This window comes from Pleurodeles waltl, chromosome 3_1 (assembly GCF_031143425.1).
Source record: "Pleurodeles waltl isolate 20211129_DDA chromosome 3_1, aPleWal1.hap1.20221129, whole genome shotgun sequence".
NCBI lineage: Eukaryota > Metazoa > Chordata > Amphibia > Caudata > Salamandridae > Pleurodeles > Pleurodeles waltl.
Genome location: NC_090440.1, coordinates 246,742,088 through 246,769,227, shown reverse-complemented (window position 1 = coordinate 246,769,227; position 27,140 = coordinate 246,742,088). Strand labels below are relative to the sequence as shown.

Here is a 27,140-nt window from a genome sequence, read left to right as displayed (position 1 = left end):
CTTAACCTTCATTTTTAATAATAATAATTTCAAAGTAGGCCGTTTAATCTGTGAAGCTGGGTGCATGGTATTTTTAAATAGGACATGTAGAAAGATACTGTCAATCGTGCACCCAGTGAATAGCAACTTAAAGCTCTTTTCACCGTAGCAAGGCTGGTTGTTACATAGGAAAACAATGGGATGTACTATTAGAGTTGATAGTGCTATCTTTGTCTAGGAAACGCTAGAAAGAGCGGACCTCATGCAGACAGTATCTGGCTTCATTGAGACCTCTTTAGCTATAGCCTGCAGCCTTTCCCCACTGGACGAACTCAAGCTCCTAAAAAGTGACTAATTATGAAAGAAGAAATCTTGACCAAACGAAGACTCCAAAACTATCTCACTGGCAAGGGACCTTTCCTGAAAGTAATATTCATATTTCACCCACTCAGAGATTTCCAGCCAAAACGCATGGTTTGTCTGTTTACATTTTTTCACAGAGATCCCAAAAATCTAAAGCAACCACCGACACTCTGCACACAGTCACAGACCACCTTAGAAAAGGCCAATACAGCTGCCTAGCTTTACCTCAATAGATTCTTCAGGCTTTGGCACAATAAGGAACTTCTCCTCCCCAGTTTAGGATTTCGTTGCACTCAGGCCACATGAGAGGCATATCCTAGATTGCTCAACTTGCCACAAAAAAGTTTGTTGTGGTAAGCCAGGTTGACATTATGGTACCAGAGGCCAACTGTCCCATCTGAAAAATTAACAAACAAGTGTGTGGGAAGAGCACCTCAAAACATTGCTGTTGGTGGTGACAACATTCAACTGATGAAAGGAGGTGGTGGTGAGGAAGAAGAAGAGGAGGTCAATCTCAGCATCATATGAAGTGGTTCTGTGATTGTCTCTCGTAGTGTACAGTCACCACTGGCAGCACCCTCAGAACTGCACAGAAGATAGAGGGATATAATCAGCACAAAGTGCCCAGGCAGCCTACTTGCTCCATGTAGGTCACTAGTGATGCATCACAAATAAAACAGTTACAACAGTACACTGTTGGTAGACCTGACAGCCTTAAGGTGGTCACCCCTAAATGTTGCCTGCCTACCTCCACTTTTTGGACACTTTTTTTGCTGGTTTTAAGACTCTATGCACTTTACTACTGCTAACCAGTGCTAAAGTGCATATGCTCTCTCCCTTTAAACATGGTAACATTGGATCATACCCAATTGGACTATTTAATTTACTTATAAGTCCCTAGCAGAGTGCACTATATGTGCCCAGGGCCTGTAGCTTAAATACTACTAGTAGCCTGCAGCACTGATTGTGCCACCCACATAAGTAGCCCCTTAACCTTGTCTCAGGCCTGCCATTGCACGGCCTATGTATGCAGTTTCACTGCCAAATTGACTTGGCATTTAAAAGTACTTGCCAAGCCTAAAACTCCCCTTTTTCTACATATAAGACACCCCTAAGGTATGCCATAGGTAACCATAGGGCAGGGAGCTGTGTAGGCAAAAGGCAGGACATGTTCCTGGGTAGTTTAGCTGTCCTGGTAGTGTAAAACTCCTAAATTCGTTTTTACACTGCTGTGAGGCCTGCTCCCTTCATAGGCTAACATTGGGGCTGACCTCATACACTGTTTGAATGGTAGCTGCTGATCTGAAAAGAGTAGGAAGGTCATATTTAGTATGGCCAGAATGGTGACATTACATCCTGCTGACTGGTGAAGTTGGATTTAATATTGCAGTTTTAGAAATGCCACTTTTAGAAAGTGAGCATTTCTCTGCACTTAAATATTTCTGTGCCTTACAATCCATGTCTGGCTGGGTTTAGTTGACAGCTCCTTGTGCATTCACTCAGACACACCCCAAACACAGGATACTCAGCCTCACTTGCCTACATCTGCATTTTGAAAGCATCTTCCTGGGCTGGAAGGGTGGAGAGCCTGCTCTCACACAAAGGACTGCCACACCCCCTACTGGGACCCTGGCAGACAGGATTGAACTGAAAGGGGACCTGGTGCACTTCTAAGCCACTCTTTGAAGTCTCCCATTTCAAAGGCACATTTGGGAATATAAACTGGGCCTCTGCCCCTTCCAACTCAGGCACTTCCTGGAGAAGAAACTTGTAACCAAAACCTGCATCCTGCCAAGAAGAACTGCCTGGCTGCCCCAAGGACTCACCCGACTGCTTTCTGTGAAGGACTGCCACCTTGCTGTTGCCTTGCACCGCACGCCAAACCAGGACGACGCAGCCCGACTTCGCAAAGATCGACACTCCGCCAGTGTAGCTACCGGAAATTCAACGCACGGCCCGCTGGATCGATTCACAGCTGAGCCGGAACGACGCAGCCTGACTTCCAGAGAGGAATCGACGCAGCACCTGCTGTACGGTAGAAAATTAAATGCAATGCAAACTGGATCGACGCAGCTCCTGTGACTTTGTCCTGCCAGCGCAGGAAATCCATGCACCGTCCTTGGGGCATCTGAAAACCCAGGAACCCGAAGACGATCCACGGCTGAGTGCCGGAAATCAACGCACAGCCATCCCTGCGTGGAAACTAAACGACGCATCGTTGTGTGCGGCCCGAGAAATCGACACACACCCCTTTGTTTCAACGCTTCTCCTCCTCTGTGGCCCTTTGCAGAGATTTTTCACGCGAACCAGGTACTTTGTGCTTGAAAGAGGCTTTGGCCCTCATTATGAACACGGCGGTTGAAACCGCTGTGTTCATGCTGGCTGTCTTCTCAGTGACCACCAGCTCCCCCTGAACCCCGCCGCCCGTATAATGTACATTCCTCTGGCTGGCAGGCGGAAACATTGTTTCTGCCCACCGGCCCAGAGGAATGCCTGGCCGGTACATTGATGGCGGCTCCACATGCACCTATCACACAGATCACTGCCCGTAACTACAGTCTCCAGCCCGGCGGCCGTCACTAGGCCACCCACGGGAATGTGACCCCACCCACTGCAATGGTTCCCGTGGCTTTCTTACCGCTACGAAAACCATGGTGGTCGGCACTATCAGTGCCATGGAATTCCTTCCCTGGCACTGATAGGAGTCTCTCCTGCCCCCTCCCCAGAAGCCTTCCCCCACCCTCTCCCACCCCCTTCAAACACCCCCTGACATACACACACATACACGCACATACATACACACGCATACACACACACATACTCACATTCACCCACACATGCATACATCCATGCACACACACATCCAAAAACACTTACATACATACAAGCACACATGCATTCACACAACACAACATACTCGCACATTCACATCCATTCATGCACACACGCATTCCACACGCCCCACTCCCTCATGCACACACACACAAACATAAACCCCGCCCCCCACACACACACAACACCCCCAACCCCCTCCCCTATCGGAGCACCCGACTCACCTGCTTGCAGGGCGTCCTCAGCAGGCGACGGGATGGGGCGCTGCTGGCAGCAGCAGCATCCGCCAGCAGAACACCACCAGGCTGTATCTATGGTCTGCGGCGGTCTACTGGTGTGACGTTGCTGCTGGCAGCAGCATCACCTTACCGCCATCCGCCGCCATGACTGTAGCTGGAATTCTGCCAGCCTTCTGGTGGAATTCTGGCTACGGTCATAATATGGCAGTCGGCTGGTAGACACGGCGACGGTCTTTTGGCGACCGTGCCTGTGGCGGTAGGCGGCATTTACCACCTATGTCATAATGAGGGCCAAAGTCTACAAATAGCCTTAACCAGGACGTCCCAGCAATGGATTAATTACCACTGAAACTGGCAGTAATATTATCAAAGCGATGGCTGAAGGGAGACATGTTGGAGTCCTGTGTTTAGAGCATTGCATAAAACTAATTGTGCAGGACTTCCTAAAAAAAGTAGTAGTCAACAACATACTGGTCACCTGTCAAACAATTTGCACTAATTTTTGTAATTCATTGAAAGCCTGGAAGCAGTTGAGGATCATTAACCTTGCGAATAAAGGAGGTGTTGACTGTTGGAACTCAACCTACTACATTCTGCAATGCCTGTTTAAGCACTACAGGCCTATCAATGATAATATAATTTAAATGAGAGGGGAGACAACTCCCAAAGGCATGACAATGGAGGTGGATAAATGGGGGTTGCTGGAGGGCAAATTCAAAATTTCAATCTGTTAGAAATGGGGCCTTTGGTTGGCAGTCAGATTACCCCCTGTCCAAACACAGACGCTCACTCTTGTCAGGACAAAGGAGAAACACACCTGGTTAACTCCCACTCACCCCCTTGGTAGCTTGGCATGAGCAGGCAGTCTTAACTCAGAAGCAATGTGTAAAGTATTTGTACCAAACACACACTAATATAGTGAAAACCCTACAAAATGAACACCACACCAGTGGTCAGGAGAGCCCACGATAGAGGGGCAAAAAGATGTGCGAATCCTCCACCTGGCTATCAACAACCACCTGAACAGTAAAGTACCCTTCAAATTCTGAACAATAGTGACTGTAGTCCAATCTTTCACTCCCACCACCTACAAAATGGCAGTGCTGAGGAATGTTAATAAATGGCTTTTCTCAGAAAAAGGACCTAATCAAACTTCTGAAGGAAGTCCTGTCTCCTTTTCCCACTTCATTGGCTATGTGTTCTAACAACTTCAGGAATGTCAGCAACACACTACCACTGCCTAGAAACCAACTGCACCTCCATCTTGTGCACATGACCAAACCAGGGTCTTCCAAAATGGAAGATCCAGGACTCAATGGCTCTCGTTCACTCATACACACAATGTGTATTTCAAATAGGCCTCACAGATATATGCATAACATACACTTGCAATGTTAGCACTATGATCAGGGTTAGCACATAACTTTACACAAGTTGGCCAATAGGACTCCACTTCAGTGACACAGATATAATGGTGTGGTCACAACTACTAATTTACAAAGCATGGTACACTTCCCAATTACCATACCTCCTAAAGCCATGACAGGGTAGTTCCCATGTCAGTCAAATGAAGAATATGCTTGCTTAGCACCTCCAGGTCACAGCACAGGTCCAGGAGCTTACTTGTGTCAAACGACATGATAGGCCTTCATTCACATTCTAAATGAACACAAAATCAAAATCCAGGATACCAGATACTCGCAGATGGGTACTGAGAGCACAGCAAAATGGCTGTAATCGGTGAAGGGGAATTTTCTGTCCTAACGCAAGGTCACTGCTATATGCACTATTTTGCATTCATGAGCAGCCAGATGTACTGGCTGCCACTCCATACCAGTATATGCTTTAATAATTCCCATGGTCATACATAAATTGCATTTATCTAGTTTCTTCTCCCCTCCAACACTCTAGTCCTTGTTTCTTCTCTTCCTCCCAGCACCCCGTCTCTGTTTATTCTCCTGAGAGAAGGAAAAAAGTGCTATGATGCATCCAGTGCTTAATTTGTAAATTAAGAGGTGCCGGTGTTCAAAGCCCTTCTCTTAAACACGAGGCTGCTGTAATTAAATCTGCCAACACTGAATACTGAGGCAGCATAATCCTCAAGCCATCTCGGGACTCTTCAATCCATTTACGGCCACTCCTGCCCCTTCAGCTCATCCTGCAACTTTCTACTTTCTCCCTTTATGACGCTTTTTAGTTTTTCCTTCTTCCGTCTTTCACACATGTGTCTTTTGCTCGCAGCAAATGCTTGAGGCATAAGAATAAGCCCCGGCCCTCAAAAATAAGTGCCAGTGCTCAGCACCGGAATCAACAAACACAAATTAAGCACTGGATGCATCCAGAACTGGTGGCTTCGTAGTGCTTTTTTATCATCCTGTAATACACACCCACCTGCTCCACAGTTACTGACCTGCCCCTCCCCCGTTACTCACCCCCACCTGATTGTCAAATCCAGTAGCTCGTCCATAGTCAAGACCTATTAGTCTGGCCAATGTTTGTCCTACTAAGACATCTTAAATTACTCACCAGAGCTCTGCAGCCCCCTCCCCCCCTCAATTGGCTGCACTCTGTTAGATTTCACATATCGACAGCTTTAGCCATCGTTAAAGTCCTATTGCGTACTGTATACACATAGGAATGGTTTTAGGGTAGGTCATAAGTGGGTGGCTTTATTTTCTATGCCGGTTTAATGCACCTGAGTAGATGGCTTTACTCTCTATTCTTTATTTTTTCGCATACCCTTCTTTACCAAAATTTTGATTGAATAATGTTTTATCATTGCATTACTAACATCAGGGAACAATTTGTTTCATTTGTCTTTTAACACGCTGTTGGAGCACATGCTTGTCTCGCTTGCGCCCCATACTTCTCTTTACCCAGCACATCCTACACTTAAAGCTGTCTTTTTATCCTTCTCAGCACCCATGTGCTCTCTGTTGCTTTCTGCCTCTCCTTTTCCGCTTTATTGTGTTTTTAGTTGTTTTATATTGTTTTGTGAGAGTCTGACAGTTGCACGCTACTACTTTCCCTCCCCACTTGCCTTTTGATTCCCTACCCCTCCCTTCTCTGTCCCAGCCTATTTGTATTTTTTTTATTATTTTGCAAGAACTCAGCACTTTCACACAGCTACCAGCACACCTGTGCATACTTTGCTTCTTAACTCACCATTCAAAAATGGCCATCAGCCATCGTCGAAGAGTAAATTAACAATAAAGAATAACACAAAACCATTACAAGACGGCTGGTGAGTAAGCACAGCGATCTGCACAGGCAAATACATTGGAACTGTTTTTTCCAGGGTATAAAAAATGTTACAATCGTAGCTCCTGTGCATGTGTATCTGTTCTGCTGCACCTGACAGCTATATCAAAACTGTTTCTTTTGCTTTATAAAAGCAATTATTTCAGTATGGCTGCCATTGTGTGTAGATGTGTGCTGACGTGTGGTCATTGTTTGCAGATGTGTGCTCCCGTGTGGACATTGTTTGCTGATGTGTGCTCATGTGTGGACAGCCATGCTTAAATAGTTTTGTTCATAAAGTATGCCAGACCAGAGAAGTATTAGCAGGGCCAAAAGCCTTGCACTCTAATGTGAACGGCGAGATGCTTTGCTTTGTCAGTGATTTTTCAATTAATAAATTTCTGACGAACAAGATAAAACATGATTTGGCAAAGATAATAGGTCTGGCTTTGGCAAACAGTTGCAATAGTTAAGTTTCCTTTGTTATTTTGTATTGTGAGCATATACCACAAAAATAAAAAAGGTGAAGAAAAAACATTGCAGGTGCCTAAAATGGCATCTACATGCTTGCAATAATATTTTCACCCTGTTAAAATCTGATTCCTAGGTACTATTGGCTTTGAAATACCATAACAAGAAACTTGTTTGAACAGGTAAGGAACAAAAATAAAAAACATTGGCAAAGTGAAGTACTGCCACACTAACGTTTGCACTGAAGTGCACTTATTTTAGATGGGCGTGCACATGAGATCAAGCAAAGTGGCATCACTCAAAGTGCAAGAGATCCAATTGCTGAAAAGGGCTGATCCCTTGCTCCATGTTGTATGGTGTGGTGGGTGGCAGCAAATGTGAATAACGGCTGAACAGACCATTGGATGAATGGGGGCTGACACAAAGCCTTCAATGTATGTGTATATTTTTATGTTTTATATTTATGATTTTGTATTACATGAGGCAGAGGTAAAGCTAAAGGTGTGTCTATGCAGGACCTAAAATTTGGAAAGAAAGTAATTGCATGGAGGGTGTGGAGCATGCACTTTGTGTTCCCAAATTAGTTTGCTTACCTTTCACATATATATGATACAGTCTTGTCACATGTCTTTTAGCAATCTATGCCATAGCCACTAGGAACTAAACTGCTTAACCCGGTGTTATAAATACATATGTAAATAGGAGTCCCTAACATATCTGATCTGCAAGTGCCTTCTCTGAAAAGGCAAATCTGAGTCAGCTTTTATTAGCCCACATCTGCCCAATTCACACACAATTTTACTGGTAAAGCTGCATACAAACACAACCTATAAACCTCTTTGTTTTTTGTTTTAAATGTCATGGTAGGTCTCAAAGGCATACCTGTTGGCACTACACGACTGCATAAATAAATATATGTTTTGTATTTTCTATTTTGTGGAAAACATCTGTACCCACCTGCTGCTCCTCTGCTGTTATGGGCCAAGTTATTATACCAGCCGTCATAGCGCTGGACCTCCCAGGTCACGTAGCCCTGAGCTTCTGCAAAAGAAGAGAGAAGAAAGTACTGTAGTTCTCCTGTGCACAGAGATATCCAAATACCTGCCCCATCCGTACGCCTCTTCCCATATCCAGCATCATCTATTGCAGTGGCCATGAAGCTCTACTATCTGATGTACCTGTGTTGGATATGAACACAGTGTTCTGTTTAGTCTCTTACCGAAAGACTAAATATGTAGATCAGCAGTACTTAACCTTTCGACCTCTGCATACCTCCAGTGAATCAATACTGTGAATCAGACACCCCTGTCCAAGCAATTTCTATGATTTGAAACTAAAACAAATTAAAGAATATAGAAACAAGTATACATCATTTACACAATCTACGACATATTTTAATTCTCAACAAGAAAGTGCAAAACTTTGGATTTTTATTTTAATGGGGAGAATTTAGTTTTTTTTTTTTTAAGACGAAGTGATATGAACAATTCTAGCATTTTCCTTAGTCGTGTTTACTAATTTTGGCAGCGCATATCAGTGCTTCGTTTGAGACTACACTCAATTCTGTTTGATCTAATTGCTCTATTCTAATGAATCAAGCAAAGGATGCCAATGTAATGTTTAGCTTCCAATTTCAATTACCCATCACATTTAAAGAGCATTTTATTTTTCAATTTTCAGACTTGCTCTCCTATGCATATACAATTCATTATTCTGTTGAAATTATTTATTTTTCCAAACATTGGCAGACCCCCTGAGTAGGTGTTGCTGACCTACAAGGATCCATTTACTCCAGGTTAAGAACCGCGAGTCTAGATGTTCCTGTTAATCTTTTGAAGCTTCAATGTTCCATGTAAGATTCAAAGATAGTGTCAGTTCTGAAAGGTTTGCCGTCTCATCACACACAGAATGAAAATACCTTCATTCTATCAGAGATTGTTTAAGTATGGAAGAGATCCATAGGAAGATGAGACTTGTAGAGAAATAATGAGCAGACAGGCTTGTATATGCTCACGTTCTGTTAGTGTTCATGAAGAATGGATGTGGCAAGCAATCTCCCAGATTCCTTCCTGGGCACACCAGCTTCCTTGTGATAGCTTTTTTGGAGCAGTATGTGATACTTACATTTCACTTTCGTCTTCCTCTTCGTGATTTGTGCTGAGATATCTCTCAAGTGATGCTACTATGCCCAACATCAACTTGAGGTTTGAGCGAGCATGAGCTTTTTCTCACTGGATGTAGGCTCTTAAGGTAAAGTGGCATATGGTGTGACCTGCAGGTCTCTCGGCTGGAAGTGAGTCCTGCTACAGGGATAAATGCTGGGTCATGCCACAGAAAGCCTGCCTACACACTTCAGCAGTCAGACCAGCAAGGGCATCTCACCACACCCCAAACCATGCTAAGTGTGTTTTTGGGGCTCTGCATCACCCAGGGCTACCATCTTTTGATGTGTGAAGGACAAGCAAAATAGAAACATCCTAGATTGATGCACCTATAGTTGACAAGCACTTAGGTGCTGTCACATTGCAAAAGGTGGCATTGAAACTTGACTAGAGGGTTTCTTTTGCTACTTTTAAAGTCTGCATTCATTTGAAATGAGGTCCTGAAGAGGAGATGGGCAGTCCTGCCCTCGGGGAGATCATAGGACAAAAAAAACCTGTGATGTAAACAGTAGACGTTTGCCATGAGCAAGAGGATATTAAGTCATGGGGTAACTAGGAGGTCAGGTCACATTGAGGTCAAGGCCGGGTGAGCTTATTTATTTTTAATGGAAAAGGGTAATAAAGGAAACCAGATTTATTAGCTCCTTAAAGTATTTTATCATTAGTTAGACAATATGGCTGAGGGTACAGAAAATGTAAGCTTCTGCTTACCTGCGTCCAACGAATGAAGCCACATTAGGTCTCAAATGCATCATCAAAAAAACAAATGCTCTGGAAGGTCTATTGTTGGTGATTATTAGCAATAAAGACTGGGTAACGAAAACAGATGTTCTTCTGATGCTATTGTGGTGCTTTGCTGCACTAGTGTCAAAAAGCACAGGGAGGCCCATTGAGTAAAAGGGGTGTGTCATTTTAACACCTGCTCTGAGTTAAAAATGACGGAAAACATGGAGCTTTGAAATGTAGTAAATTTCCCTGTGCCACTTATCGGTCCTGCCTGTGTCGAAACACCCTCCTTTGCATACATTATAATGTGTTGCAGGGGTTTACAAAGAGGGACAATGCAAGCATTGCTCCACTTTGTAAATATATCACTAGAGAAAGGCCTCCTTAATCCGCCTTAGCATAAAACAAAATTACGCTAGGGCACCGCAAAGTGGTGCTAGGGGCTTGTAAACATGCCCCTAGGTTTTTGCAGTTACTTTTGCCAGTATTTGATCCTGCAATTTCCTCTATCAAACAGGGGGAGCACTGGAGCGTAAACCCAGCTTTTACAGTCATTCTAAGGTTTGGGAACTATGCCTTGTTAAGTTGCTGTTGCAGCATTGAAGAAAGACTCTTCATTCAAGCTGAGGAGTGTGGTTGGCTCAAAACTAATTTCCAAGGGATTTATTCAACTCTGTCCTTGGATTGCTATAATACTGGCTTCTTTAATCACCTACCAGGAGGAAACGGGCCACTCAACATTTCGAAACAACTGAAGGTCAGAATAGAAACAAGGCGGTAACAAAACCTCCCCAAGGAGGGACAAACATAAGGCATTTACCAATTATAACAAAGGATTTTTGAAAAAGCAAGCCCATCAAAAGTGAAAGTAATGGGCATGAGGTGGACGTGGTTAGCAGCTCACAATACGTACAACAGATCAAAGCGATTGAGCGCTCAACCTAAAAATGGAGAAAAACGGTGTAGGGGACAGAAAACGACAGACGAAGAAAGGAGCAGAGAGAAGTGGCCAGAGACACAAAAAAAAGAAGGCTAATTAAAGGGAAAGATGAAAAGAGCAACAAAAGAGACACACTGGGAAAACAGGTGAGGTGCAGCAGAGAAAGAAAAGTAACTTAGCAGGGAAAGGGGTGGAGAAAGGCTGGAGGGGCGATCCAGAAATGGTATGGGAGAAAAGATGGAGAACTATTGGTAGTAGAAATTCAGTATGAGACAGGAGAATGATAGAGCCGAGGGAGGCGAGTGAGAGTGTTGGGGAGGCTAAGAAAACAGAGTTGTTTCAGTCTAGGGTCTCCAAAGCAGGTACTCCATCTACCCAGGATCTAAGAGTATGTTACAAGTCTCTGCTTGATATGTAACATTCTGCACTTCTCCAAAATGTAAGTACAGTGAGAAATGCCTGTCATATGCAGTGCATGAATGTCTGCCCATAGGTTACAAACAGTGCAAGCTCTCCTGTCTGCCTAGAATATGCAGAAGGTAAAAACATCAGTCTCTTATAGATGCCAATCAAAGCACTCAGCACAGTGCACTATCTTCCCCCTAGTTTTCCTGTCTGACTAAGTCCATGGTGCAACCTGTGCACTGCCTCTTTCGGTCCATCATATCTGCAGATAACAGCTTTGTGCACACAGTTCAGTTTCTCCTCCCTGTGTGCCTGTCTGCCTAAGCCCATGGTGTAACCTATGCACTGCTTCCTTCAGTCCATTTTACCTGCCAATAATCATATAGTGTGCATAGTGTAGTGCTTCCTCCCTCTGTGTCGGTCCACACTAAGCAATACGGTGCAAGCTGTGCAGCCCATGCTGCTTTTCATTGCACCTGTCCATATTAAGAACATGGTGCAAAGAAGTGTGGTGCATCCTCCGTTTCTGCGTGTCTGCCTGTACTAAGCACACGATACAAGCAGTGAAGAGCATGTGGTCAGTGCTTTTCCCCCTCCGTGTCTTCACAGTGTTTACAGTCTCTGACTGCCTACACTGTGAACCATACAATAGTCCAGATTCTCTGCATCTCATGTATCATTCCACTCTAAACACAGTAAAAACAAGCATTTTCAATGCAACGGGTCTTGCATTTGCTCGAGTTAGAGCTATTAGGGTTGTAAATAAAACAAAATGCAGCGCGATTGCGCTGCGTGGAAAATAAACATATAATGTAGTCCGGAACCCATGCTGAAAACATTGAGCCTTGTATGTTTTTAGTAGTTCACCGATAGTGTGTGGGTGGGCTAAACACCAGAAAAGGCATGACGTATGCATGCCTTTCACAAATTAAAGCAATCGGATTTTAAAAGGCAAGCCTACAAACCAATGTAAGTGATTGACGTGACATGGGTGTGGTTTGAAGCCCAAAGAGAGATTACAGAATGGATGGAGCGCTTTGCGCTCGCCCATAACAATCAGCTTTTCCCCTCACGCTGTCTTGCATCACTAACCATAAGACAGAGCACTATTTACAACCTGCTTGACTACACTAGGCACATGAAACATATATGCAGTGTTTACCATTTTAGCTGGCCAATCAAATGTGAATAACGTAATGAAACATACAAAAAGCACAATGTTTACAGTCTGGCATCCTAAAGGACACACAAAACGAAAAATGAAAAGTAAAACAGTTGACATAAGTGAGCCAATTCAAAGTGCCATGGCCGCAATGAGTGAAGGCGACACACAAAAGGAAAAATAAGTTTGCTCACATTCAAACATGTCGGCAAACGTGCAATTATCCATGTAACAGGGTCGGCCCCCAAAGTGGTAACAAGACCGCTCTAAGGAGGGACAACCGTAAAGCATTTACCACCGATAACTAAGGATTTATGAAAGGCAAGCCCGTGAACGAGTGATAGTGATGGGCTTGAGGTGGACGTGGTTAAAAGCCCACCGATACAAAAATGTCGGAAAGCAGCGCTTGCTCACTGCTATGCTTGACCTAAATATACGGACTTTTTGTGGAATCCAATAAAACTGCAGTCTCGCTCATCTTCCCAGAGAAATCCGGCGGGTGGAGACATTTGTTAAATGTACCATGTGAACTCATCCAGATAATATGTGTTACACCATGTGAACTTATCCAGAAAATATGTGTTACCTTCAGGCCCAGATGCTGAACTGTCAAATTTAGTGGATAAACAGGGAATGACATACATTTAGATACAGAGAAATGTAGGTACTCGTCGCACACCTGCATTTACGTACTGTTCTGGCAGGGCATTCCATTCTATTGCAGAGAGACAACGGGCTGTTTTACACCACCAACGGGGCAGCTCCTCCATATTAGCAAGGAGCTTTGCCCCCCTGCTCAGAATCCGGCATTGAAAAATAAAATGTTATTAAAACAATTATATCATCATCATTTATTTGTCACTGTCTCTCTGATAGCCATAGAATCTAGGGAGGAGCGGGGTCGGGCCAAATGGAGAAGGAGTGGTGGGCACTGTAAAGTGCACATGGCAGTTTGGCCGGCTGTCTTAAGACGGCCAAACCTTCATGTGCAGTTACATTTCTCCAACCCAGCTGTGCAGAACAGCCGGGTGAAGAAATGGCACAGGCTTCCTGTGCCTGAATGAGTGTCAGACCAACCCGCTCAGGCCAATCCAGGCACTGCTCTCATGCTTGGCAGAGCATGAGAGCAGAGTCTGGATTGGTAGCCTATGCTTTGTGCTGCAGTGACTGCTGGGAGTTGAGGAGCACTGAGGCGGCCTGCACCAGGACCGCAGCAGCAGGTAAGGGGCAGTTTTTTGAATTTTTACTTCCACCCTCACCCCACCCCCGATCTAGAAAATGTACTCGAAATAGTTATCTTCAAGTTTACGTTTTTCAGATCCTTTTTATTAATAACTGCATTGAGGGAAGAATGCTGCTTTCACCAAAGTATATCTTTTCCGTTTTCCCTCTGCTAATATTAAAAGGGTAAACAAAACAAGTTGTTGTAAAGTTATGATTATCATGAAGATGTTGTAAAGCGAAAAAAAGTTTAAACTATGCAAAGTTGTAAAGTTTTCTGTCTACCACGAGAAAGGTTGCAAGAAAAAATACCCTCGGTGCAATGCTTCGATAGATAGGGAGGAGTGGCCCCGTCATGGAATTGCACCTTGTTTACAATTTCATAAGATAAATTTATATTAAGTGATATAAGACAGATACAAGACACCTTTATATTTTTTGGGCCTTCCAATTATGATCTGTCTGAGCCTGAGTCTTTTCGGTCAGTTCAGTTCCAATCAGGTGAGCAACACTCAATGGGCTGAATGAGCTTCAGCCCCCTTCACCCCGCGTCACCTGCCATCGGCTGGGTTGACGGGCAGAGCTTGCTGGCTGTCAATCTGGCCTGCAAGACATCCACTGTAAAGCATTCATTTCGCCTACCAACACAGGTACATTCAAAGCAAGAAGTAACTTGATTTGTTTTTTGTTTTCTTCTTTTCAGGTGCCTCGTTCCCCTCTTCTCGCTCTGCCTATTGATTTCCAATGTAAAGGCGATCAGAAGTTAGTGACACCTAATGTAACTTCTTAATTAGCCCATGGAAGAGGAGTGAAAGCAGCGGCAGAGACAAAAGCTGCTGTATTCCCCATGCCCAGATACAATGCAGGCGTCCTTTATCATTCCCATCACAATAAAAACTCCTTAGCAAGCTCCTGTCACAGGAAAAGTAAGACAAAGACAGTGATACGTCGGAAGGGTTTTTCCTTGGAAAGAAAACATATAGGAAATTAATACTCTGCATGACATGAATAATTTCAGTATCTTGTTTTAATTTCTATGAGGCAATATAACAGTGCAGTGGGGATAAACTGTGAGTAACGATATAGCATCTTGATATAAGAGGTCAGAAGTGCTATATAGTTGACAAAACATGTCCAACATATACATATGAAAGTAGGTGCCTCTCACGCAGAAGTGGGCGAGCCAGCACATTAAAAGGAAGCGCCGAGGCACGGGTCTCTCTTGGCTCTAAGGCTAGGTGCAGATCATTAAAATGTTTGGATGTAAATTGTGCAACAAACCTCATGTAAAAAAGTATGATAAAATAAGATAAAGTCGCTCAGAATTCCAAAAGTGTGTTTCTTTCAAATGTAGAAGTATTTCGCGTTAGCACATTAGAATATATCACTCTACTGAGATGTATTTACTAAAAGTGAACTTAGAAAACATTCATGCTTCCTCCATCCTAGCAGGAATGCTATTAGTGATCTTAGAATCAAGTCAATTGCCTTGTGCACCCTATTTGTAGCCTGCCTTCTGATTATGCATGTAGCAATGTCAAACACATATCAAGCCCAAGATAGGTTTTTTATATGGTAAACATCTTGAACTCACATATTTGATAGTGCTCTCATGTGGAGAAATGCAATAAAAGGAGTTACTGTGAATTTAAATATTGTCTAGGGTCACACAGTTTGGTCAAACAGGGAAGCCGGGATTGATCTTAGTTTTTCTGGTTTCACTTTGTGCAGTTCAGCCACTGCATGGCTATCACTGAATCCTGAATTACATCACAGTTAATTATTTTTGTTTAATTCTTGGTGCATGAAGCTAGAGTATGGGTGACAAAGGCCTATGTAAGATTACTCTCGGTTCAACTGATTTGCCAGTTTAGGGGTTTATCTGGGTGTCGTCTGCATAGCCGTAACGGTTTAGATTGAAGGACTTGATGATGTCTGCTTAGGAGCTGAAGTAAGCATTCGAGAGGAGTGGCATGATGATTGAACCTTGCAGCATTTCTAAGTTAGAGTGGAATAACTTCAGTGAGTACAGTGTGCATGGGATGATGCTTTACCTATCAAAAAGATAGGAGGAGGTACATTTGAAAATGATTAGTTGCATGCCAAGATCTCCTAGCACCTACAGTTAGGTGGAGCAGCAGACAGGCCCACAGGCAGTATGTGGCAACTAGATTCCTATCAGCTGTGATTTTCTGGTAGATATGTGGGTGCACTATAATTCACTGCCAGGGTGGAAGCCAATGTTGCAATAAGAGAAATTGTTTTCTGCCATGAAGTTGGGGATTTGAGTGAATCATTTATTTCTTCCAGTTTGCATAGGAGTGCTGTGCTGGAGATGGATCAGTAGCACCTATAGTTAGGTGGAGCAGCAGACAGGCCCAAAGGCAGTATGTGGCAACTAGATTCCTATCAGCTGTGATCCCACTTAAGTAGCACTTTAAACATGTATCAGGCCTGCAACTGAAGAGCATGGCTGTGAAGTTTAAACTGCCATGTCAATCTGGCAAGTTAACCCTCTTGCCACGCCCAAACCTTCCTTTTTCATATGTATACGTCACCCCTAAGGTAAGTTCTGGACAGCCCCAAGGACAGGGTGCAGTATATTAAAAAAGTTGGACATGCACTTCAAGGTTTTACATGTACAGGTAGTGAAAAACTGTTAAATTCCTTGTTTCACTATTGCAAGGCCTCTCTCTCCCAAAGGTTAACATTGGGGTTACCCTAGTACATCTTACATGTATATTTTCCAATTGGAAAGAGATAGGACTCCCAAGATTGGGGTCTCTAGAATCACAATTTAACATTCTAACTTATGGTGGAGTTAGATTTTAAATTGTAATTCTGAAAATGGCACTTTTAGAAAGTTGGCATTTTCTTACTGTTAGAAATGGGGTCTTTGCTTGGCAGTCAGGTTACCCCCTGTCCAAGCAAGGACCCTCACTCTAGTCAGGGTAAAAGAGAATCACCCTCAGCTAACCCCCGCTCACCCGCTATGTAGCTTGGCACGAGCAGGCAGGCTTACCCTCAGAATGCTAGGTGTAAAGCATTTGTACCAGCACACACAGTAACTTAATGAAAACACTAAAAAATAACACAACACAGGTTTGGAAAATAGAAAATATTTATCTAAACAAAACAAGACCAAAACGACAAAAATCCAACAAACACAAGTCAAGTTATTAATTAAAAAGTAAAAAGAGTCTTCATGTTCTTTTAAACACAACGCTAACGCTGTTAGTGTGAAAATGTACCTGGGTCGCGTGAAAAATACCCTCCCATGGGCGAGTTGGGCAAGTGTGCGTTGAGAAGAGCTTGTGATGCGTCGATATGACTCACGAGCGAGACCGTGCATCGTTTCTCCTTCAATCGGGTTGGCACATTTAGTTTCTTGTCTCCGCAGGAGAGCGATGCTTCGATCCTCACAAGCATTCACGGGTCCGGGCAGGCTTTGTGTAGTTTTTACATGTCCAGCAGTGTTTGCATCAGAAATCCTGCCGCAAGATGATCCAAAAACCACGCAGTGTAGATTGCGATCTCACCAGCCTCCGTCAGCGATGCTGCGTGTCAGTTCTCTAGCCGCGTGCAGCGATATCACAGCCGTGCTGCAGGTGGAGCGTCAATTTTGTTTTCCGAAGGTTGCGCTGAAGGTTCCCAGCAAGGCAGTCTGTGCTTGGATTTCTTAAACTTGGCCTGCCAGCTTCTCCATTCAAAGCCCCAGGAACTGGATAGGGCACCACTTGGCAGGGCAGGAGTCTCAGCAGAGGCTTCAGGTGCTGGCAGAGAGAAGTCTTTGCTATCCCTGAGACTTCAACAACAAGAGGCAAGATCAGTTTCAAGCCCTTGGAGATTTCTTCACAAGAAGGAAGGCACACAAATTCCAGTCTTTGTCCTCTTCCACAGGTAGAAGCAGCAACTGCAGGATAGCTCCACAAAGCACAGTCACAGGCAGGGCAGCTCTTCTTCCTCAACTCTTCAGCTCTTCTACAGGCGGAGGTTCCTCTAGGTTTCCAGGAGTGATCTAAAGTCTGTAGGTTTGGTTACCCATTTTGCCCTTTGAAGTAGGCTTCCTGCAAAGAAAAATCTCTATTGGTTGTGAAATTCTGTCTTGCTCAGGCCAGGCCCCAGACACACATGGGGGTTGGAGACTGCATTGTGTGAGGGCAGGCACATCCCTTTCAGGTGTGAGTGACCACTCCCCCCTCCCTCCTAGCACAGATGGCTCATCAGGATATGCAGGCTACATTCCGGCTCCCTTTGTGTCACTGTCTAGAGAGAGGTGCAAAGAGCCCAACTGACAAACTGACCCAGATAGGGAATCCACAAACAGGCAGAGTCACAGAATGGTTTAAGCAAGAAAATACTCACTTTCTAAAAGTGGCATTTTCAAACACACAATCTTAAAATCAACTTTACTAAAAGATGTATTTTTAAATTGTGAGCTCAGAGACCCCAAACTCCACATGTCTATCCCCTCCCAAAGGGAATCTACACTTTAATCATATTTAAAGGCAGCCCCCATGTTAATCTATGAGAGGGATAGGCCTTGCAACAGTGAAACCTGAATTTAGCAGTATTTCACTGTTAGGACATATAAAACACATTAGTATATGTACTACCTTAAACATACACTGAACCCTGCCCATGGGACAATCTAGGACCTACCTTAGGGATGTCTTACATGTAAGAAAAGGGAAGGTTTAGGCATGGCAAGTGGGTACACTTGCCAAGTCGAATTGGCAGTTTAAAACTGCACACACATACACTGCAGTGACAGGTCTGAGCCATGTTTACAGAGCTACTATTGTGGGTGGCACAACCAGTGCTGCAGGCCCACTAGTAGCATTTGATTTACAGGCCCTGGGAACCTCTAGTGCACTGTACTAGGGATTTACCAGTAAATCAAATATGCCAATCGTGGATGAACCAATTACATACACATTTTGTAAAGGAGCACTTCCACTTTAGCACTAGTTAGCAGTGGTAAAGTGCCCAGAATAACAAAAACAGCAAAAACAGAGTCCAGCATACATCAGCAACCTGGGAAGCAGAGGCAAAACGTTAAGGGAGACCACGCCAAGGATGAAAAGTCTAACACTTACTTTAACCATTTTGTGCCTTCTCTCAATCTCTGACTACACGTCTGGGTGGGTGACCTCCAGATAGCCACACACAAAGGGAGTTGTCACTGATAGGGTATCAACATCCTGATGGGCCATCTTGGGCAGGATGAGAGGGAGCAGCTGACTACCCCCTATAGTGAGTCTGGAGCCAGGGCAAGAAGTGCAGGAAGCCTGTGCACATCAAAGGCCTCTCTTTGAAGACTCCCCACTTCAAAGGCACAACTGGATATAAGTACTGGACCTCAGACACCCCCACTTCAGTACACTTCTGGACCTGGAGACATTCTGCCAGGAGGAGGGACTGCTGTGCTGCTGAAAGGATTGTCACTTTGCTGGACTCTGCTGGACTTTGCTGGACTCCTGCTCTGCTGTGCCTGCCCTGCTACCTGTTGTTGTTGTTCTCCTTGCCTGGGATTAAGAAGGACTGGACCTGCATCTCTGCATTTTTAACTGTGCGTTTATCTGTTGCCCACAGTAAACATGTGGCTAAAAGGTAGAGAGCAATAGAAAAATCAGAATTGATGAGAGGAATCAGAAAAGAAAAGCAGGTGTATTGTCAGAGTGAAGGTTGACAGTGAGAGGAATGGGCATATCATAAAGTTAGAAATAAAGGTAGACTGTTCATGAGATAATAGGGCAGGCCAAGTTGAAAAGCAGGAACTGCCCATCCACATCAGGGACCTCAAGATGGATCTCCAGTGAGACTCCCCGTAATAGTTAAATTTAAATCAGAAGACAGGAGGATTGAAAGTGGAAGGGAGAGATGGGCTTCTTTGAGGACAGAGGCCAACATGGTTAGAGATGTATTGTGCAGTGTTTATGAAGGTGAAGGCTACTTTAGCAGGAGAGGCAGTGCTTAGAATTGATAATATGAAATGCAGGTGCTCTCACTCTTTTGAGTAAGCACTTCCCACTCGGAAAAGCCAATACTCTGTCTTTGAAAATCAAAAGGGGTGGAGATTAGATTTTCAGAGCCTATCTATTGTGCCTAATTTCATGCCTGCCACAACACAGAAGAGAACAGTTTGTCTGCTACCTATTCTTTTTCTCACACTATGATTACCTCTGCTTGTCCTAAACCTTTTGTCATAGTTCTAGTTTAGCCCCATTAATCTTGTTAGAAGATGCTATCATGCATCTAACATTCTTTGTGGGATTATTTTGCCTTATTACTACTCAACTTAAACCCCAAGACATCTTATTTCATGCACCATTTGGGCCACACAAGAATATAATCAAAATATGCACATGTTGTTATCACTAAATACATTAATTTATTATCTATAGAACAGCTGCTTATTTGCTGCCCACTGGCTAGATGGAGAGACTGGAATGTAGTCTTAAGAAAAATAAATAGTACTTTTTGAAGTCTGTTTACTTTCTCATCCTGCCACTGAGAAAAGGGGTACCTAGAGCAGTGTAATGAGTACCAAATGAAAAACTCAAGGTCCTACCCCTTATAAGCCCCCAAATACACATGCATGTATGATGTGGAGATATCATGAATAATCATACTTCCATGATGCATGTATGTCCCTAATGCATGTTATTAGAGTAATTCGTATCAAACGCGGGTTGCATTTTAGGCTAAATGATTACCAAACATTTCAAAATCAATAATATTTGGTGGGAGTCGTCCATTAATATAAATTCAACATTCTATGTGCCATAGAGCTTGGACATAAGGGAGCGTCCCCAGACAGGAACAGAGTTATCTACTTTACTAACATCTTATTCTCCAAACAACATAAAAAACATTGTGTGCATGTAAATTATGTATGAACAGAACAACAACTAAAGAAATGTGCTTGAGCGCCACTATTTGCTTCAAATATTGCAAACCTTTGCTTGAGGGAACAATGCTCAAATATCTCATAAATTATTTATAAGACCTATTAGGTTGACGCTACTGTCCCATTGGACAGTACCATTTGCTAAATAAAATATAATCTGCTGTTTCAAATAGTACTAGATCTACTGACCAAATGTGTATTGAAACAGAACATTTTTCATTCACTGTGCTAAATGTCTGGAGGGAAATCACCAAAATCCGTTATGTGGAGAAAAATAATACGGACCCAGTTTGCTTTAGAATTCTCTATTTGCCATATGTAGTCTCGGAGAATGACTGCATTTCACACATTGGTCAGAACAGCGAAAGAAGCACACCAACAAATAACGCCAACAAGAAATGTTCACTCTTCCCTTACGATGTCCCTGCCTCCACTGATCGACGTTAGCCTCAACTCAAAGTTTGAGTCTAGTTGCACCCCTGGTTCTAATTCAATTGGAGGACAGAGAAGAATTTGCAGACATTCACAAAGTTTTTTTATAGTGCACTTACATTTTCTGAGATTTAAAATAAATATTTACGGTTTCATAATGTCAGCACAACAGCATATTTAAGGTCTAACAGCGCATCACATGGAACGAGTAAATCATTACTGGGATTTCACCATGGACGTCGATTTACCCCAATGCCTTGGTTAGCGGAACCCTTTGACCTTGATGTCACAGGAAGTCACAGGAAGTGATGTCACATGACCTTAACCCTCATCATATCACAATACATGCACTCACTCTCACCATGACTCACTCATTTGCACTCTCTTGCTCACTTTTACTCTCAATCACCAATACTTTCTCACTCACTCACTTTCACACACACACTATCCCACATACTAACATACATGCTCACACATACTCATGCTCTATCACTCATATTCTCTCTCATACACATGCACTCACACAACATAAACTGTAAATCATTTAATTTACTTACCTAAAATGGCAGTGAACGTTCCATTCCAGATCCTGCTGCTCCAACTTTTTTATTACATTAATAGTGAAAGATAGGTTATTAATCACTATTATTGTAATTAAAAATGAGCATAAAAGGATGCTGGAGCCTGACTCTGATAATGCAAGCCACGACTGTATTTTTGGCACTTATTATTCCAACCCGACGTCAGGGGTCACAAAGGCAGTGCCAGGGGTCACAAAGGGCAAGCCAGAGGACGCAGCTGGCGACCTCTAAATGACATCTGTAGGTTTCACAAGTTGGCCAGCCAATGTTTTCTATACCCTTCACGGGCACAGCTTATCCTTCCCAAGCACAGCTGTCTCAGGTAGGTCCCGATATACTCTGCTTAATCCCTTCTGCTGGGTCATATGTAAGTGATTCCCTGGATTTTGACACATGCATAACACATAGGCCCTCATTACAACCCTGGCGGACGGTGGTAAAGCAGCGGTAATACCGCCAATAGGCCGGCAGAAAAAAAATGGAATTACGACCATGGCGGAAACCACTAACATAGACAGCCACTTTAACGCTCCGACCGCCACAGCAGTAGAAACAAACACTGCGGCGGTAACCGCCAACAGACAGGCGGAGGACAAAGTACCGCCCACCGTATAACAACAGGCCTATCCGCCACCTTTTCCGGGGCGGAACCAACGCTATCAAAAGCACGGTGGAAACAGTACACAGAAAGGAAACCACTCACCTCTCAACATCCAACGAGGAACCAGGACGCCATAGAGCCCGAACTACACGTCCTGCCCATGCTGGTCTTTCTCCTGCTCTATCAGGAGCTGGACAGACGCCGTCGACAACCACAGTGAGTACTGCACCTACAACATAGGGGAGGGAGGAAGGGAAAAGAGAGTGACACACACACGCAACACGCAATACCCCCGCCCCCACCCAAACCCACAACACCATGCACACAAATACATGCAGCACCATTACATATACACCCGCACCCCCTGGAAGAATGCAAGGACAAAATGAAATGATTGTAACAATTGTAATCATAAAAAATCTGACAGTGCAATTTCAAAATTCACTATAGACAAATATGTACACTAACTACACAAGTCCGGAAAGTGTACCAATCATTGTCCGTGGACCAGTAGTCCCAAAATGCATGGGCGAAGCCAACACATGATACCTGACTCGAAATGGAGAGAACACTGTAGGGGCATCAGATCGAAAATAAACAGGCACCTCAGGGGGAAGGGAAGGGGGGCACCTCAGCAGGATGAACGCACAACGCCACTGCTTCACGAGGGGGCTCCATGCCCATTGCTGTATCCTGGGGAGTGCAAAGCCACAGTCTCTCAAGTCTTTCCAGTGAGTGGTTTGCCCAATGCTTTATCCTGGGGAGTGCAAAGCCACAGTCTCTCAAGTCTTTCCAGTGGGTGGTTTGCCCACTGCTGTATCCTGGGGAGCGCAAAGCCACAGTCTCTCAAGTCTTTCCAGTGGGTGGGTTGCCCACTGCTGTTTCCTGGGGAGTGCAAAGCCACAGTCTCTCAAGTGGATAACAGTCTCCACTGGTTCTGGAGGGGGCATTGTGCCCAGAGTGCTTCATCCTGCCAAGGACTGAGGTAGTGGATGTGATTCTCCACTGGTTCTGGAGGGGGCCTTGTGCCCAGAGTGCTTCATCCTGCCAAGGACTGAAATAGTGGATGTGATTCTCCACTGGTTCTGGAGGGGGCCTTGTGCCCAGAGTGCTCCACATGCAGTATGGCCGGTCCCATTCCCTCACCTGGGTGTGTGTGCCACGAGATTGCCTAGGAACATGTAGCATGATACGTCATGGAGGCAGACATACCCCACACTGCTGCGGCTTCGCCTTCCACCTGCAGGTGCAAACAGTGATGGAAGTAATGCCTCATGGAAGCTGGGCAGGGTCCAGGAAGTCTCCTCCAGCCTCGGACGGCTGACGACTAGGGATGGTAGCCATGTCAGCGGTGGTGCCACTGTCCGAGCACGTCGCGGGGCTGGTGGAGGTGCTTGCGGCGGTGTCTGTGGCGGCGGTGCTGGCGGTGGTGCATGTGTCAGCACCTGTTGAGGGACACAGCAGGACGTCTCCTGCAGCTTCGGACGGCTGCCCACTGTGGAAGATGCTGGGGACTGGTGCTGAGGCTGCAGATGTTCCGGTGGCGGTGTAGGTGGCTATGCAGGTGGCGGTGCTGGTGGCGGTGCAGGTGGCGGGGCAGGTTGCGGTGTTCACCGCCGTACAGGTTGGTGTAGTCGTGGACAGAAGGGGTGACACTAGTCCCTCAGTCGGTGCCACCGTGCCCTGTCCTGACCTGCTCTTCTGCTTTTGTCCCTTCCCCACCTTTGATGGTGCGGCAGGTGTCTTGCCACTGTCCCCTTTTGTTTTGGTGGAACCCTTGGTGGCTGGTAGGTGCGGCTTCTCCCTCCGGGATGTGGGCACCTTCTTCACCTTGGCAGGTGGTAGAATGTCCTTGCCCTTGCTACGTGGCACACTGCAGCCCTGATGGGTGGAGCACTTGGTGACCCCGCAGTTGCTGGCACCACTGTGTCTGGGGATTTGGTGGCTGAGGTACTGGGCTGGGACCTGGAAAGCCTGGTCCTAGGGGAAGGACGGTGGGGGGAGGTGAAGGGAAGAGGTCAAAGTTTGCCAGGAAAAGTTTTTTTGACACACTGAGACGGGAAGATGGAGGGGGTTTGGGAGTGGAGGAAGAGGTAGTGGTTGTAGGAGGTGTACGTTTGCTGAATTTGGGTGAAGGTGCATGGGTCGTAGGCTGTTGTGAGGTGGATGGCTGTTGGGTGGGTGTGTGCCTGCATTTGTGTACTTTGGGAGGAGGGCTCACAGACACACTGGGAGAGGACACTGGGGATGTGTGCATGGTAGTGGGGGTAGTGATTGCATGTGAGCAGTGTGTGGTGATGGGTGTGCTGGTGATGGAGGTAGTGGCTGAGGATGTAGTGCATGCAGGTGTGAGTGGAGACGAGACAGGGAGGGAGGAGGATGACGTGGAGGATGGGGACACAGTGGAGGCAGTGGATGTTGTTGTGTCTGCATGGGTATGGTGCTTGTGTGAGTGCTTGTGGGATGTGTGGTGCTTATTTTTGCCATGTCCACTCTTCTGTGTTGATGAGTGTGCATGCTGGTCTGATGGTGTGCTTGGGATAGGCTGAGGTACAGGGGTTTGGGTCTGGGTGGAGGAAGTTGGAGGGGGGAGGGGGGACAAAGGGACAATGGCTGCCATCAGTGCTGAGGCCAGAGCCTGAAATGCTCTCTGTTGGGCCACCTGCCCAGAATGAATGCCCTCCAGATATGCATTTGTTTGTTGCAAATGCCTCTCAATACCCTGGATGGCATTCAAAATGGTAGATTGCCCAACAGTGAGGGATCTCAGGAGGTCAATAGCCTCCTCACTGATGGCAGCAGGGCTGACTGGGGCAGGGGCTGAGGTGCCTGGGGTGAAGGAGAGGCCCACCCTCCTGGGTGAGTGGGCACGGGACACACACTGAGGGGCTGCTGGGAGGGCGGTGCTGGTAGGGGGGGTGGCGGCTGTACCTGTTTATGCGGTGGCCACAGAGGTGCCCGCGACCGCTGGGGAGCTCCCATCAGAGGAGGAGTCGCTGTCACTGGTGTATGCTCCTGTCCCCGTCGTGGAGCTCCCCTCACCCTCCGTCCCACTGGTGGCTTCAGACTCCGTTGCTTCACCGTCCAGGGCCAAGTGGGTTGCAGCTCCCTCCTGCTCCGGTGCCACTGCTCCTCCACCAGATGATGCTATTGCACACAAGAACAGCGAGACAAAACAAAAAGGGGGGGGGGAAGACAGAAGAAAAACATGTTCGGTGCATGCAACACCACTACTGTTGGCGGACACAACACACGGGGAGCAGCCCTCTGCACTAAGCCATGCACTAACAGTTCCTAGCAAATTCACATGCCCATGGGGAACGAGACCTAAGCACAATTGCTGCACACCTGGAAGTCACAGGAGCCTGACTAGGTGTAGATGGCTATTACCACTAGTGGAGTTGGGGTGCCACAGAGCCTGCCTAACAAGGGACCTTGCCTACCAATTTTGCCTTGGGCTATGGGAACCCACAGCCCACCTCCCCCACCCAGACACCTCGTAATGCGCGCAGAGTCAGCTGAATGAGAGTGTACTCACCCGCTTGTGGCTGCTGTGATGCCCTCAAGCACCCATCCAACTCCGGATAGGCCACCGCCAGGATCCAATACATCAGGGGCGTCATGGTGCGACGGGCACCCCTTCCACGTTGGGAGGCTATCCCCAGCTGGTCCTCCGCCGTCTTCTTGCTCCAGCGGCGCAGGTCCTCCCATCTTTTACGGCAGAGGGTGCTCTGTCTATGGTGGACACGCCAAATACCCTTCTTCTGGTGGGCGCTGACCTAGAGGAAAAGTGAAGTAACAATGGATGTTTCTAGCCCATACATTTCATCTCACGCATTGTCAAACACCTCCCACACTGGCCCTGCCATACATACACACACAATCCTGACATGCTGGCCTGTCCCCCTCCCCACCCTCTTCCATCCACGACAATCCATACACTCCGGTGCCATCCACCATGCTCACAGTGTACTCACCTGTTTGTCTGGAGGACCGTACAGTTGCGTGTACTGGGGGAGGACCCCATCCACCAGTTTCTCCAACTCCTCCGAAGTGAAGGCAGGGGCCCTTTCCCCAGACAATGTAGCCATCGTCGCTTCCAGACACAGGTCACAGCAGCACTTGAGGTGCAGGTCCTCTCCTGTTGAAGGTCAGGTATCAAGTGAGTGAACAGTCAGAAAATGGCGGTCACGTCCGTGGCGGTGTGTACCGTCACCTCCGGCGTACATCGTCATTGGCTCCTGGGACCCATAGGGCCCAATGTTAACCAATGCTGAATTGCGCCGCGGTCTTCGACCGCCCACCGCGACAGTGTACAACGCCAGCGCAGTTACCTCATTTCCCTTTGTTCCACCTTACAGGTCAGGCAGCCGCCATTTCAGGGGGCCACATGGGATAGATTAAAACTGCGTCACACCTATTTAGGCCAGGAATACAGACAGATACTGGCACATTATGATTTACCAATGTTTCAGCAAATAGCACATTGTGATACCTCAGTGTTGGATGACCCTCGGCTAGCTGTTCTCCTCCATAGGGCACCTCTGCTGGGACAGGTGATGAGATGGCTGCATCCTCCATTGTACAGACCCCTGGTGGACCTGTCGACAATGGAAGAGAGACACATCATAATCACAAACAGACTTGATCGTGCAACAATCCTGGAACTGTATGCCCAGTTGGACCAGACCTGATTTCAGCTATCCGCCATCCCACAGGAATCCCCCCTCTAGTGCAGGTTCTGTCTGTACTCCATTTCCTGGCCAGTGGGTCTTTTCAAACAACAGTGGCAATGGCGTCAGGGATGTACCAGCCAATGTTCTCTAATGTGGTGTCCAGAGTGTTATCTGCCCTGCTGAAACACATGCGCAGC

General features: G+C 45.8%; 1 protein-coding gene across 3 annotated transcripts in view; it reads right to left on the bottom strand.

Annotated features, from left to right (window-relative positions):
* The window catches only part of LOC138283999 (dual oxidase 1-like), a 785,394-nt gene that overhangs the window by 565,707 nt on the left and 192,547 nt on the right, over positions 1 to 27,140 (bottom strand). For all 3 annotated transcript variants that reach the window (XM_069222331.1, XM_069222330.1, XM_069222332.1), the window contains exon 3: positions 8,082 to 8,165. In XM_069222331.1, coding sequence (XP_069078432.1) covers positions 8,082 to 8,165 — 84 coding nt within the window. The remainder of the gene's footprint in view (positions 1 to 8,081; positions 8,166 to 27,140) is intronic.